Consider the following 15,215-nt stretch of genomic DNA (forward strand, 5'->3'; position numbering starts at 1 on the left):
TGGCACCGAGCGCAGCCCTGTGTGACATCTGTAGGCACTGCCTCTCAGGAACCCACAACACCCCAGCACCCTCTGCTCCCCACCCCTGGGGCCCACCTCGCACACGGTGCAGTGCCAGCGCGTCTCCACGTGGTGCTTGCACTCGTTGCACGTGTAGACAAAGCGGTCCTGGCTCTGGGTGTGCAGCTCCACCAGCATACACATGGTGGACCACTGGGCTCTGCGCAGTGAAGAGAACTCCAGGTGCTTGTCCCTTGCGAGGGTGAGGAAGGCATCCCGCCCATCCATCAGATCGCAGGGGATGAGGGGGTCAGGGTCGACAATGGGAGGCAGGGAGTTGGCGGCAGGGCCGGCGATGAGACGGATCACAAAGAAGACCTGTGAAGCAGACAACCTCAGTCTGACTCTGGAACAAGAGCGCCGCGTGGCACCAGGCCAATGGCAGCAAACAGGTGAGTCGAGCTGAATGCCCGTGAGGCCGGGGCCACTGGAAGAGCTTACAATCACACAAGGTCCCACGATATAGCCCTTGCTTTCTCCTGCTCACAAGCCTCTCGTCTCTTCTCTGAGAACGACTACAATGGGCCTGAAATCGACAACTTGTTACCTTCTCATTAATAATCCCTTCAAAACAAGAAGGGTCTGGGGCAAGCACAGTGCGTGGACAGTGCACATTTTGCCCCAAAGTGGTCTACTCTAAGACCGAATCCATGGTTGGACCTGAATCGAGAGGGAACAAGTCAGACAAATCCAAATTGAGGGACATCCTACGAAACACTTTTTGGCCTTGACTTACAACAAACGGCCATGTTATGAAACAAAAGAAAGCCAGGAACCGAGACGTGGCAGCTCAACCTGACACACAATCCTTAACTGGAGCGGAAGGGCCAGACATTAGATGGTGGCACTGGGGGAAGTCTCCTGAGTGTGAAGCCACAGTGTGGTTAAGCAAAGGAGGTCTTCTTCCTTAGCTTGAATGGGATAAAGAAAAGATGTAGCAAAACACGAACAATTGGTGAATCTCAGCGAGGGCTATGGCAGGGGGTCCACTATGCAACTCTCCGCAAGTTTGAAATGTTAAAAAGTTGGTGGGGATGGGAAAGAAAAAACAAAACAAAACAAAACCTTCTTAGCTCTTGCTGCAGAAACAGCAAAAGTTTTGTTCATTAAATTCTGAAAGGACCCAATCACCATGAACTACTATAACCATTAGTGTAAAGGCTGCAACAGGAAGCTGATATTGTAGGTCTATTTTACATTAACTAGTCTCTAAATGTGAAACCTCATTACACTGAAAAATGTACCTTTAAGAGATCAGGACCTTGTGAGCAACTGTGGTACTGGACACTATATTCTACCAGTTTCCCAGAGACCAGCGAACTGGCAGTAACACTTGTAATATACTTGGGCAGCAGTGTTTGCATAAAACAAGAGCCTTAAGACACATTTCCAGAAAAAGAACATACAGCAAGAGAGCACACTTAGTAGAGACACATCTCAAACAGATGCCAAAAGTTAAAAGCATCAAAGAACCTTGACGTGCGCTAGACCTTGTAATATTGTGGCTCAAAGAAAGCATTCAAAGCAAGGAAGAGCATTTTGAAAATGTGACACACAGGAAAGCATTGAATCTAACAAGTGGGGAATGCCTGTACTAAATCACTCAAAACAGAGGCAAATAAAATCATCTGGTGACTCCCTTGGAAATCTTTACTATGGCCAACCTTCCAGTAACGATCATGATTACTTCCATTGTATGTTACCCTCCAGCTAAGACAACAAACCCAAGTTGACGACCTCAGACTCTAATTCCCACTATTTACATCTTCAGAGTAAATAAAATCATAGACTACATCCACAACTTAAGTCAAACGTATTACAATGTACTCTAAGGGTACTTCCCAACTATTCTGTTATGCTAGAATCTTGTGACACAAAATATTGCTTGAAATAGTAACTATTAATGGTTGAGAATATCAAATGAGGCACCCACTAGAACTCAGAAGTCCTGACGGTTACAAACAGAATTGGACAGGGGGGTGCCTGGGTGGCTCAGTTGGTTAAGTGTCTGACTTCAGCTCAGGTCATGATCTCATAGTTCCTGAGTTTGAGTCCTAGGTCGGGCTCTCTGCTGTCATCACAGAGCCCACTTCAGATCCTCTGTCTCCACCCTCTCTTTGCCCCTCTCCCACTCATGCTGTCTCTCAAAAACAAACAAACGAACAAAAAAACCCCAGACAGGCTATGCTTATGCTTTTAATGTATGAAGCACGATCCAAAGCCATCAAGATTTCTAACACAGCTGCAAATCAAAGCATCCGTATCACTTCCTGTTCTTACCTCCTATTCTAGCTAGCCTCTTTTCTTCCTTCTTACTCCTCGGATGATTTCTTTCTTCTGAATTTCAAATGGTCTGTTGTGCTCGTGTTTAATGCCAACCATGGTAGGCAGTGTTTCAGAACCCCTGCCCTGCTTTTCCTCCCAAAATGGCCACACCTTACCTCTTTGTGTTTTTCCATTGTGGCATACAGCTTCTGTGAGAGGTCGTTGGACACATTGGGCATGCCTGGCTTCTTCTTGTTGCCCCTACTGAGGCTGCTCTTGTTTTTGCTGGTTTTCTTATTATTTTTCTTTTTAGCATTTTTGCTGTCTCCCTTTGTCACCTGCAGGTTAACAGAGGGGACAAGAAAATGTTAACATTTTTGTTAAGAAGTGATTTGAATAATACTAATGGTAGAAGGATCCTCCTTTTCTTTGACACTAGAGATTCTAATCTTATGCCTTCTGCCAACTTTTACACGTACCCTATTTTTTAAGCTGTTACTTACGGTGAACTAAAGTTTACTAAAGTTTTTGTACTAATTTTCTCCCAGTGAAGAATCCCTACACTAAGATCCCTCAATAAGGCAATGGCAGTCTTAGCTTTTTGACAAGAGCCTCACAGTTTGTGGAGACTCCTGAGATCTATCCATCCTATTCCAGAATTGAGGACAGGGAACAAGGAGTAGCAGTGTGGGATACTGAAGAATACACTGGAAGCAGGGAGCCAAACACCTTGGTTTCATTTCCTTCCACTCACATTCTAGAATTTTATGAGTCTACTGTAAAAAATAAAACAACAGCTTGAAAAGACAACTCAAACTACAAGGCTATGAAGAGTTCAACAGGCTACTTAAAGGGTGACTTTAGTAGTTTGGACTCAACGAAGACCATTCTAGCTACGCTATGGAGAAATAACTGACCAGGAAAATCTCAGATGGTCCTCTGACAAAAGCCAGGTCGTGTATGGACGACTGGCAAACTCTGGCCCAGGCCTGTTTTCATATGGCTAAGAACGGTATGTACATGTATAAAGTAGTGTTAAAAAAAAAAAAAAAAAGCCCCAAATATTCACGATCAGGATCTTTACAGGAAGTACTTTGCCACCCCCTGTTCTATATAGGTGATTCTTCTATCAGTTTTTCAGGGTTTCCTTCCTTCTGTTTTCCATTACCAGAAATCCAAAGTTCCATTTTAAAAGGGGGGGAGGGCAACATCTGATGTTAAAAAGGTTTAAAACCATGGAAAGAGAACATTAGTAACTTATCTAAGCCAATTATTTCTTGACCAATTTAAGAAGCTCTTTCACACCTGAGAGCTTTAGACCTAGTCAAAACTTGAAGCCCGCTCCTGATTACCCATGAGAATCAAGGCAGAAGCTGGAAAGAAAATGCAAAGCCCTTACATCTGTGCTTTCGTTGCTGGTGTTTTCTTCTCTCTTTCTCTCTTCCTCCTCCTGTTCCAGTTCTTTAATGCTCTCTTCCAGAACATTGGGCCAGAAATCACCCTCAAAGTAAGGCAACTCCTTTGCACTTGTTAATCGATCTTCAGTAGCTTGTTTAAAAATATCCTGTGAAAATACCCAGGTACAAATATTTTTAAAAAAAGCATTTACCATACAAAAACAGTCATAGCTAATGGACACAAGAAACATGAAAGATTAAAATGTCATCTGGGGGGCGCCTGGGGGGCGCAGTCGGTTAAGCGGCCGACTTCAGCCAGGTCACGATCTCGCGGTCCGGGAGTTCGAGCCCCGTGTCGGGCTCTGGGCTGATGGCTCAGAGCCTGGAGCCTGTTTCTGATTCTGTGTCTCCCTCTCTCTCTCTGCCCCTCCCCCGTTCATGCTCTGTCTCTCTCTGTCCCAAAAAAATAAATAAACGTTAAAAAAAAAAAATTAAAAAAAAAAAAATAATAAAATGTCATCTGGAAGAAAGGTGGCAGAGATTTTATACCTAAGCCCCATGGCCCGAGGAGACATTCAGTCATAAACAATGAAAAATCATGGTCTGCAGTCAGTATTTCTGGTTTTGTCTTTCCTCTTTGCCTGTGAGGACAGGGAGATTTACCTGCCTTTATACAAAGTAGGAAATTATCCTGCTAGGACCAATGGCAGAGGCAGAGGCATCATCAATCACACTGTGGCCTTTACTACTCCTGATAACACAAGACACTGTAATGTGAGGAATGCCTGCCTTATACCCATCCCCCACCTCCTGAGAAATGTGTTCAAAACAACCTAAACTACAAATACTGGAAACTGCATGGCTACAGACCCGCTCTCTATGCTGCTCGGGAAACAACCAGTTGGTGCTTTTCTCCCCAGGAGTTAACAACAGATAAGAAACTTATCTGTTCAAGTTCTTATCGTGAGATGCTCTCTAATCACGAATGGCTAAAATACATTTCTCGTCACATCTTTAAAAGAGATTTGTTGATCTAAGTCTCTCTTAAAACAGTTTTTCTTGCTTTGAAAAAGGGAGAACAAACAGAAGATTTTTGTTAAGATAGTCAAATGACAGAATACAGAGCAGCAGGATTAGTAAATTTCCAGTTCTGTCATCGCCCCTCACTCCTCCTGACCTTGTAGTCATGGACGATTCGCTCAGACACGGCCTTGTCAAGCATCTTTTTATACCACTCCTGCAGTCGCTTGGGCTTCGGTATCTTCTGGTCAGGAGGATGGCAATGGAAGATATAGTCATCTCCCTCGCTCGGGGGACATGCCCAAATATGCCCTGTTGTATATCTATCAACACAAATAGACGGAATATTCAAGAGAAAAATTTATCATCCATTCCAGAAAGAATGCTACAAGATGGAGTCAGTACAGAAACCAATGATTTTTTTTTTTTTTTTACAAGATAATACAAAAGTGTACAATTTAGCATCAGACCAAAATTCTTAGGCCAGAACCAGGCATAACCCTGGATCTAAAAATCCCAAAAAAAAGATCCCCAAAAGGTGCATTTGAAGACCCAAAAACTACAATGCAAAGGAATATGGGTCCATTCCAACAAGAGAGCTAAACGAGATGCAAAATGTTAAGAGTAATAACTTGCAAGGTGAAGTGGTGAATATTCTTAAGCACACATACATATACTTGAAGGTAAGGAACCAGTCTGATATATGTATCTCCCGACCTTAGTCTGTTTTTGGTTCTGAAACCCAGGTTTCAGAGATCAACTGCCGTTTTAAGATTCTGGCCTTAAGTAACAATCAACCTTCCAATCAAACTGTACCCAACAGCTTAACTGAACTAAATAAAACCAATCTGGGACAAGTACAACTAGGGTCAAAATATCCCTTACTGTCAGACTGGCAGCACTGAGAAAAGGGGCCAAAAAGTCACATATCTGTACGTTTTAACTTAGGTCTTACCACAACACAGTGATTAGTTTAAAGCCTAGTTAGTTTAAGCTAATTGCTTTTAAAAAATAGCATTTATCAGGGTGCCTGGGTGGCTGAGTTGGTTAAGTGTCTGACTTTGGCTGAGATCAGGATCTTGCGGATTTTGAGTTCTACCCCGCATCAGGCTTTGTGCTGTAAGTGCGAAGCCTGCATCGGATCCTCTGTCTCCCTCTCTTTTTGCCCCTTCGCTGTTCATGCACTCTCAAAAATAAATGATCAAAAAAGAAAAAAACAAAAAAAACCACAAAAAAGTAAAAATAGTATTGATCAATATTCTTACCCTAATTTCTTGACGTATTCTAAATATCCAATTAGAATTTCATGATACACTGCGGTCCTCAAGCATTTAGGACGGAAGAAATGAACACTGTCGAGGTATGATATGTAAACTCTCCTATACGAAGTGGGGAGAAAGAAACCAAGTCAAGAAACCAACTCCTTATGTGACTTGTGACATTATATTTTCTCTCTTCTGGGTTTTTTTTTTTTTTTTAAACCTCATTTGTAATGCACATCACGTAGTCACAGATAAATGACTAGACTGTGAACACTTCAGGGGAGTTTCATGAGCCTATGGCTCTATTCTAATCTCAGTGCCCAGTAGAGCCTGAAGCAGAGTATATGAATCAGTATTTATGGATCCAAATGTATTCTGGCAGTGTTCTTATTCTGGCCTTTATACTATTTTGGAAACAAGAAATTCAAAACCATATCCTAACTTTTTTTGTGTGACATTCTTTCATATACCTCTCAGGCAAGGTGCTTGTTAACACAATCTAGATTTAAGCCCACTGCTTCCCACTTCTGATTTGAGGCTGTTGTTCATATCCCCTTCCTGATATACTAAGGCCACAGAAGAGTGTTACTGAGCAGTGAGAATCCACATTTCCATTTCCAAACCAAGTACATCAGTTTCCTGCCCATGATGCTTTTTGCCTATTAAACTTCAAACTCCCATTTAAATTGGAAGGCAGATGTTAATTCCTACCTCTGGTTGGGCGGAGGGCAGTCAGAGCCATACTCTTGAACGTGCATGCCAAAGAAACATAAGTCAACACCGTCTATCTCTTCAAAGGCAAAGAGGGCTTTGGTTCGGTATGGAAAGGATTCTGCCATCTCTCCACTATCTACAAACCTACACAATTCAGATTAGAGGGAAAAACCACAACACCTCATTCAGATCAGAATCATCAGCAGTGACTGTATAAGCATTTGCAGAACCATAGGAGAAGAAAAGGGAACATTACTAGATACCTTGCTTTCATGCCTGGTTTGACTTCCACAGTTTTGTCAGAAGCATGAACTACCCGAACAGTGACCTCTCCTGACTCAGGGTGATTTTGTCGCCTAAGAAAGTCATTCACACGATTCTCCAGAAAGGTGCCAAGCCTGGTAGATGGCAACCCTAGGAATGGAGAAGTGAAAAGTTCAGTTGTAACCACAGTGCAAATTTATTTCTATCAAGTCTTAGACTTCAATATCAAATATCCTTTCTGTTTTGGTATAAATAGGATAAACTTTTATTAAAAGCTAGCAATGTGGGGGTTCCTGGGTGGCCTGGTCGGTTAAGTGTCCGACTTTGGCTCAGGTCATGATCTCATGGTTCATGACTTCGAGCCCTGTGTCAGGCTCAGTGATGACAGCTCAGAGCCTGGAGCCTGCTTCAGATTCTGTGTCTCCCCTGCTCTCTCAAAAATAAACATTACAAAAATTAAAACAAAAACCAAAAAACAATGTGGTCAATACTTGAAAACAATTTTTAAAAAAATATGGACTATTCCACAAATTTGTGTACCAACCTTGCACAGGAGCAATGCAAATCTTTATATCATTCCAATTTTAGCATAGATTTTAGTATAGGTGAGGCAGGCATGGTAGCTAATACTTAAAAAAAAATTTTTTTTAAATGTTTATTTATTTTTTGAGAGAGAGAGCGAGTGAGCGAGAGCACACGCATGAGTGGGGGAGGAGTAGAGAGAGAGGGAGACACAGAATCCGAAACAGGCTCCAGGTTCTGAGCTGTCAGCACAGAGCCCGACACGGGGCTGGAACTCACAAACTGCGAGATCATGACCTGAGCCGAAGCCGGACGCTCAACAGACTGAGCCACCCAGGCGCCCTGGTAGCCAATACTTTTTAAATGTTCTCCCCTAACCTTTTAGTTGGGAAAATTTCCAATCTCAGATGTTAAAACAAAGAACATCCATATGCACTTTCCCTTGACTGTAGTAATATTTAAAAATAACAATGGCTGGGTATTGGGAAAAACCTTGCAGGAGTAAAAGCAACCTGTAGGTCAGCAAAAATTTGCAAAGGCATCTACAAAATTAAATCAAATACTATCGCGAGATAATACCAGCTGTATGATACAATCTTTGACTACCACTCCCCCAAATCCCCAATCAAGATTATAAAAGAAGCCCCAACTAATGGTATGGATAAAACTGAGGTAATGACTCATGGGATGGCAACTCTGGACAAATATTTCCACATGTGGCCCCTGTTAAGAAATGCCCCAAAATGAAGAAATGTAGGAAAAAGAAAAACATGTATCCAGCGCACCTGGGTAGCTCAGTCAGTTGAACATCCGAATCTTGATTTTGGCTCAGGCCACGATCTCACGTTTTGTGGGATTGAGCCCTGTGTCAGATTCTCTCTCTCCCTTTCTGTCTGCCCATCTACCCCCAGAGGTCTCCCTCCCTCCAAGAAACATTAACAAACAAACAAACAAGAAAACCACATATCCTCCACATGTACAATTTTTTCCCTTAAGTCTAATAAATTTCTCTAATGTTTATTTAAACATTTAAATAACGTTTATTGGGGGGCCTGGGTGGCTCAGTCGGTTAAGCAGCCGACTTCAGCTCAGGTATGATCTCTTGGTCCGTGAGTTCGAGCCCCACATCGGGCTCTGTGCTGACAGCTCAGAGCCTGGAGCCTGTTTCAGATTCTGTGTCTCCCTCTCTCTGACCCTCCCCTGTTCATGCTCTGTCTATCCCTGTCTCAAAAATAAATAAAACGTTAAAAAAATTTTTTTAAGTAATGTTTATTATTATCATGTGCACTATCAGCACAGAGTCTGATGCAGGGCTTGAATTCACAAACCATGAGATCATGACCTGATCCGAAGTCAGAAGCTTAACTGACTGAGCCATCCAGGAGCCCCAGGTCTAATGAATTTTACACCACAAAGTACATTTACTATTTACCTTTAGGTAGATTATAGAAAAAATTTTGGGTTCTGGTTCTGACTTTGCTTAATTAAATATTTTAAATAAGGTTGAAGGAAGAAAATTCATTTTGGATGGTTTATTCTTTCTTTCCTTCCTTCCTATGTATGTATGTTCTATCTATCTATCTATAAGTTCTTTATCTATCTACCTACCTACCTACCTACCTACCTATCTTTAAGTTATCTCTATACCCAACAAGGGGCTTGAACTCATGACCAGAGATCAAGAGTCACATGCTCTTCCAACTGAACCAGCCAGGTGCCCCTTGGATGGTTATTTTTAACTATGCTTCAGTGAAGTATTGCCAAGATTTACTTGTAAGAATGAAACTTACTTTTAGCAGAAAATTTATTCTCTTTCCTGGTTCGTGCAGATTTCTTTAAACAGCCATCGCAGACAAATCTAAAACGTAAACCAGAACTTTGCTTACACAGCTTAGAGAAACACTTAAAGTAACATATGCCACAAAATTTACCATATATATGTACCAAGTTAAATCCAAAAGACAACCTGAGAAAAATATTTCTAAATATTTAACGAGTTAATCTAATTAATATACAAAGAGCATTATGAAGAAATCACTAAAAGAAAAAAAAAAGTATAAAAACCATAATTGAAAAACATGCAAAAAACCATGAGGAAATGTTAAGCATATAAACATATAAGCATATAAACTGGTTGACATGTGACAAGATGATGGATTACAGATGAAAACAAGAATTTGTTTGGCCAATCACATTGGCAAAAATCCAAATGCCTACTGGCAGGAATGTAAATAAGTACACTTTGAGAGGAGTACCAGATTTATTTATATGTATCTATATATCTCTATCTACGTATCTATGCAGGGCTTGAACTCATAACCCTGAGATCAAGAGTCAGACATTTAACAGACTGAGCCACCCAGGAGCCCCAGTACCAACAGATTTAGAAGGTACACTCTTTGTCCGAATTATTTAAGGATGTGTGCGTAAGTAGAATTTCTTACAAAAACCTGAGAACATACAAGCGTTCATTAACCAGTAAATCGCAAGAAGCACTGCAAGTCTCTCAACTATTCCTACCTACTCTGTAATTAAGGAGAACAGGAAAAAGGCATATCTAAAGACAAGCCATATACACATCAAATGACTGTGATTTTCCCTGTGTGTTACTTTTGAGAAATGTGTAGATTAGCTGCCTCTTTTCTGTGACCTCCAAACCAGCATCAACAAAGCGTAGAGCAGTGCAGACATCCCATCTTTAAGTTTTTATTATTCATTTAAGTAATCTCTATCCCAATATAGGGCTCGAACTTGTGACCCTGAGATCAAGAGTCACATGCTCTTCTGACTGAGCCAGCCAGGCACCCCTAGATCTCATCTGAGTCACTTCATGCATAGACACTCCCACCCTTGGAACAGAGCTGGGATCAACTCCCATTCCTGGAGAGTAACAGGAGACCCAGAGTAGCAGACAAGTGTCAGAATGGACAAAAATCCACTCATTGCTGACAAAGTCTTTGATAATATGAAGCTTGAGTAAATACATGGAGAATATTCAGAAACAGAACATGGGGCTAAAGAATAGCTTGTTTATTAAAGTCTGTACCTAGTCATTTTTATGAAACTGTCTTCACTGGACGATAGCCATGAAACTTACGTCCAACCCCCAAAACATCAAATCCTAACCAGCATCACCATTTAGCGTATCATTTACAGCATGACATTTTCTCAGAGGTAACAACAGAGCTGCCCCATCAACACCCTCCAGATCTTCCCATTTTTCTACTGTTGCCAGTATAAGCAGCGTTCAAAACCTGGCAACTTTAATTGCTTCTAACACACCCCTTTGCTAGTTTTCAGGTGCTAGAGATTTCTTATCTCTACTGATTTTTCAAAAACATTTATTTTTGATATAAATTCTTTACAAGAGAACTTTAAAAACCAACAGAGTAAAATATCTGTATTTGGATTAAAGCAATGCATGCAAATTAAAAGACCTATATTTTTGGATTCTAGCTTACTAAATGTTTTAAAAGTGAATTTTAATTATCTCTTCCCATTCCCACTGCAAAACCAAAAACTTGCTAAAATGCACAATGAAAAGTAACTCTAGAAAAAATACTGCCATCTCACCCAGATGGCCAAATGATTTCATGATGAAGGACACAGATCTGATGCATCTTTCTTCCACACTCTGTACATTCAACAAACCTGAAAATGAAAAGCCAAAAAGTCAAGATGAAATCCAAAACTTTAACCAAATCAAAATTTCCCAACATTTCCCTTGATTTCTGAACAATTCAAAAGATAGCCAAACATCACATTCAAAGAAATGAATTAATAGCTATTTTTTTAAAAAGGTTTTTAGTTTTTAAAAGCTCTTTAATATTAACAGGCAGAACAAATTCAAAAGCAATTAAGTTAAGCTACCAAATGGGAAAATTTTTTTAATTGTTTAGATTTTATTTTTAAGTAATCTCTACACCTAACATGGGGCTCAAACTCACAACCCTGGGATCAAGAGTTGCACGCTCTACCGACTGAGCCAGCCCGGTGCCCCTGAATGTGACCATTTTAAATGGACTGTGGGTAGACAGTAATAAGTGAAAGCTCACTGCTGCTTTTTTAAACTTCCAAAGAAGTCCGACACCATCCTACCCATTTTAGGCGTGCCCAGAGTACTGGCACAGTTCAGTGCTCTGAATGGCCTGGCTACAAAGTAGGGGAGCATGAAGACGTTTGAAAATGCACCAGGAAACAGGGACAGAACACAGGACACCGAGCAGAGGTGTGTTGTGGCTTCACATGGGCCCATAAAGCACCAAACTATCAGTTGGATTTAGTGAAATCTAAACGAATATGGACTATAAAGCAAACTTCCACCTTTCTACCATCTATGCTGCACGTATGTTATGTACAGGTATCCTCAGGATATAGAACCATCTCACTGCCTCTGCAAACCAAGAGAACGAAGGAAGAAGGAACACCAAAGTGTACTGATTATTCAAGGGAAATTACTTACAGTTCAGGATCCAGTGTGTCATTTTTTCTCTTGGAAAATTGTTCTTTATTTATTGTACTAAGGAGAAAAGAGGGACGCAATGAGCAAAAGTGATATGGAGAGAGAAGCAGTCTGACCACTATTCTAACCAAAGGAACAAATCTTGTAAACGAATTATACTTCTAAGAAAATACTGAGAATATCATTAAACAGGTACGTTCTTGGCTCCCACAAAACGTACAATAACATAAAGGAATGCCTTTGTTTTTAGAAAGGAATTTATAGTAAATCTATTTCCCCTTATAGGAAATGGAGAACCCAGGAACTCAACAACTGGAAACATGAGTCTGTTCTTTTCTTTCTGGAGAATTTTAATATATATTAAATATTATAACTTATTTATATATATGTAATTTTATATTTATGTGTATGCATATATGTACTCATTTATTTTGAGAACAAGCGAGGAGGGGAGGGGCAGAAAGAGAGGGGCAGAGGGAGGGAGAGAAAGAGAGAGAGAGAGAGAGATGGAGGGAGGGAGGGAGGGAGAAGAAGAGGGAGAGGGAGAGGGGGACAGAGAGAGAGTGAAAATCCTAAGCAGGCTCCGCACCATCAGCGCAGAGCCTGACACGGGGCTTGAACTCATGAACTGGAGATATCATGACCTGAGCCGAAATCAAGAGTTGGATGCTTAACTGACTGAGCCACCCAGGCACCCCTCTTCTTTTCCTTTTTAAATCTTGTCTACTACTCTTAACATCAGGTGTTTATACCTTTTTTTTTCTTTTTTAAAGATTTTATTTTTAAGTAATCTCTACAGCCAATGTGGGCTTGAATTCACAACACTGAGATCAAGAGTCACATAACTCCACTGACTGAGCCAGCCAGGTTTCCCTAGTATTTGTATCATTTAATAGTTGAATGTTCCTAGACTGAGCTATGAAAGATGGTGTATATGGAAGAAGCTAAACCACTAAAATTAATACTCTAGTCAAACTTTTTATATAAATAAAAAAAGCCTCAATATTAAGAATACCTATTTCAGGTTATTTACAGTTACCCAGAAAGGGTAATTTTAAAGGGTAAAAATTCTTCATTTTATAGTATTTAAGACTTTCACATGGCCTCCTATCCTGAAATCTAGCATACCACACAACTCCTAGCCTCACAAATACAGACGCTAACAGTCTTATTCCTTCTCCACCTAGAATAAACTTCAGGAGGCCCAACTGTGACTACTGCAACTCCCCTTCACAAAAATGAGGACATCTCCACCTTCAAACCGTTTCCTACTGGTTATGGTTCTAGACATTATTCTCTAAATGACCGAAGGCACTGCAACTCAAAGTGTCTTCTAAAGACCAGCAGCGCAGAAACACCCAGAAGCTGGTCAACAATGCAGCCTCTCAGGCCCACTACAGACCTGCAGAATCGGATGGGGGTTTCTATAGTCTTCAGTGTAAGAGATGCACTGTCCTAACGTTTAGGACATGTGGGAAGTCACTCAACTGTACCGGTAAGGCTGCCTTCCTTTCCACATCAGGGAAACCTAGTTAAGAGCTGTCAGCCTAATTCAATTCACCCAAGGGTCAGAAAATTTCCTTAAGGCTAGACTCTACCACATCATATTTCAATAGTAACTGAAGGAAAAGTGCAACGTTAAGACTTAATTTGGAAAAGCGAACCAGTTTTTCCTCAGAAGCCCTATATTAACTAGTAATATAACAATTCCTCACTTCTTGGAATGTTCTGAACCGCTTCTGCTTATTATAGGTTAAACCAGGAAAGAAGGAACCCAAGAATATTAAAAGCACACTAACTACATCTTAGCAATCAGAAGAACTATTAACTAATTTAGCCTACATCTGAAATTTGTCCTGGAATTTAGCAAGAGCTTGTGAGACTGCAAACACCCAACCAGTCTCTCTCTTCTAGGTCACTCTAATAAATGGCTATGTGATGAAGGCTGTAAGGTAGTTATTTGTTCAATTCCCGCAAACTTAAAACCGTTAATAATAAAGTTCTCTTGCACTACAGTCTTCCAGTTTTTAGGCAAAAAGCTCATTGTTTCCTTATAAAGAGAGATCGAAATGACCATCCAGTGTTGATATATTTCCTAGATTAGGGTTGACAGAACTTTCTGCTGTGACAGAAATGTTCTCTATCTGTGCTGACCAACATGGCAGCCACTAACCACAAATGTCTGTTTAGTTTAGCACTTGCAGCGTGAGTATAATGTTTTATTTCCTTTTCATTAATTTGTATTTAAATAGCAAACCGGCTAACGGCTACTACACAGGCCGTGTAACTCAAGACCACTTAAAAAAGCTTTAGCATCAGCACTTGACAACACACCAAGACAGCACTTCCCAAAATAATGCAGTTACTTACGTTTGAGGCTGGGAAGGGTCATCCCCCAAAGAAACGCTCTCCCCTTGGATTTCATTGAAACACTTCTCACAGAAATGATACCTGTCGGCAAGAAGGCCATACTGGGGTGAACTGTTCCGTTCACACAACACAGCCCAAGCCAAGCAACGAAGCCACCAATCACAGCAGGCCAAGGAGGGGGACGGGAGCAGAGAGCAGGTCATCAACGGCGACAAGGACATTCAATGATGCAGATTTATGGGCCCCACAGTTTGGGTTTTTTTGTTTTTGTTTTTTTGTTTTTGTTTTTTTTTTTTTTGCAATCAAAGCCAAGTGCAGACAACGACAAGCATGAGGGAGAAAAAAAAAACACAAAACAAACGAAGAAATGAGGGATTGCAGGACAACAAAAAACATAAAAGCAAGACAAGACAACACAAAGCAGAAAGCCAAGGCAAAGCACAGATTAGCATTAAATATCTCAAATGGGATCACAAGCAGCAAATGATTACAGCAAATAAAACAAAAAAGTATCACTTACACAGACCTACATTCTTTCATTTTAGTAATTAATGCTATTTGATGCAAATAATCAAAAAGGGGAAGGATAAACATACTGGAGAGAGAAGAATTGCTAATCTATTACTGAAACACAGCAATCACACACTTCTCCCCATTTCCAATAACAGCAAAATAAATAACAAAAAATTCACTACGAATACAAGACCAGGAAGCAATTACCTAAAAACAGCCCTGGGTTGAAAAAAACCCACAAAATTTCTTTTTGGTTCCCAAGGAAGGCACATAAATTTAAAAAATTCTCTATTTTTCAATGAAAAATCTGCACAAGTGCTTAAATATGGATCGTAGCCATCAACTGACATAGTTTAAAAGGCAAGA

General features: G+C 40.6%; 1 protein-coding gene, 1 long non-coding RNA gene and 1 pseudogene across 5 annotated transcripts in view; 1 reads left to right on the forward strand and 2 right to left on the reverse strand.

Annotated features, from left to right (window-relative positions):
- LOC147578870 (uncharacterized) overlaps positions 1 to 15,215 on the forward strand; it is a 76,276-nt gene that overhangs the window by 59,067 nt on the left and 1,994 nt on the right. For 2 of the 3 annotated variants that reach the window (XR_015253278.1, XR_015253279.1), the window contains 2 exons: positions 13,154 to 13,461; positions 13,719 to 13,909. This is a non-coding gene — a long non-coding RNA (uncharacterized LOC147578870). Of the gene's footprint in view, positions 1 to 13,153; positions 13,462 to 13,718; positions 13,910 to 15,215 lie in introns of those variants that run through there. The other variant, XR_015253280.1, reaches the window with a different exon arrangement.
- Positions 1 to 15,215, reverse strand: part of EP300 (EP300 lysine acetyltransferase) — an 83,674-nt gene that overhangs the window by 3,506 nt on the left and 64,953 nt on the right. For both annotated transcript variants that reach the window (XM_086712175.1, XM_086712174.1), the window contains 11 exons: positions 14,337 to 14,417; positions 11,967 to 12,023; positions 11,078 to 11,155; positions 9,295 to 9,362; positions 6,982 to 7,132; positions 6,716 to 6,862; positions 6,008 to 6,121; positions 4,900 to 5,065; positions 3,725 to 3,889; positions 2,502 to 2,663; positions 97 to 378 (listed from right to left, as the gene is read on the reverse strand). In XM_086712175.1, the coding sequence (XP_086568301.1) occupies positions 97 to 378; positions 2,502 to 2,663; positions 3,725 to 3,889; positions 4,900 to 5,065; positions 6,008 to 6,121; positions 6,716 to 6,862; positions 6,982 to 7,132; positions 9,295 to 9,362; positions 11,078 to 11,155; positions 11,967 to 12,023; positions 14,337 to 14,417 (1,471 nt within the window). The remainder of the gene's footprint in view (positions 1 to 96; positions 379 to 2,501; positions 2,664 to 3,724; positions 3,890 to 4,899; positions 5,066 to 6,007; positions 6,122 to 6,715; positions 6,863 to 6,981; positions 7,133 to 9,294; positions 9,363 to 11,077; positions 11,156 to 11,966; positions 12,024 to 14,336; positions 14,418 to 15,215) is intronic.
- On the reverse strand, positions 7,491 to 7,585 carry LOC112863952 (U6 spliceosomal RNA; annotated as a pseudogene).

Source organism: Puma concolor, chromosome B4 (assembly GCF_028749965.1).
Source record: "Puma concolor isolate L17-30 chromosome B4, mPumCon1.1.hap2, whole genome shotgun sequence".
In the NCBI taxonomy this organism is placed as follows: Eukaryota; Metazoa; Chordata; class Mammalia; order Carnivora; family Felidae; genus Puma; species Puma concolor.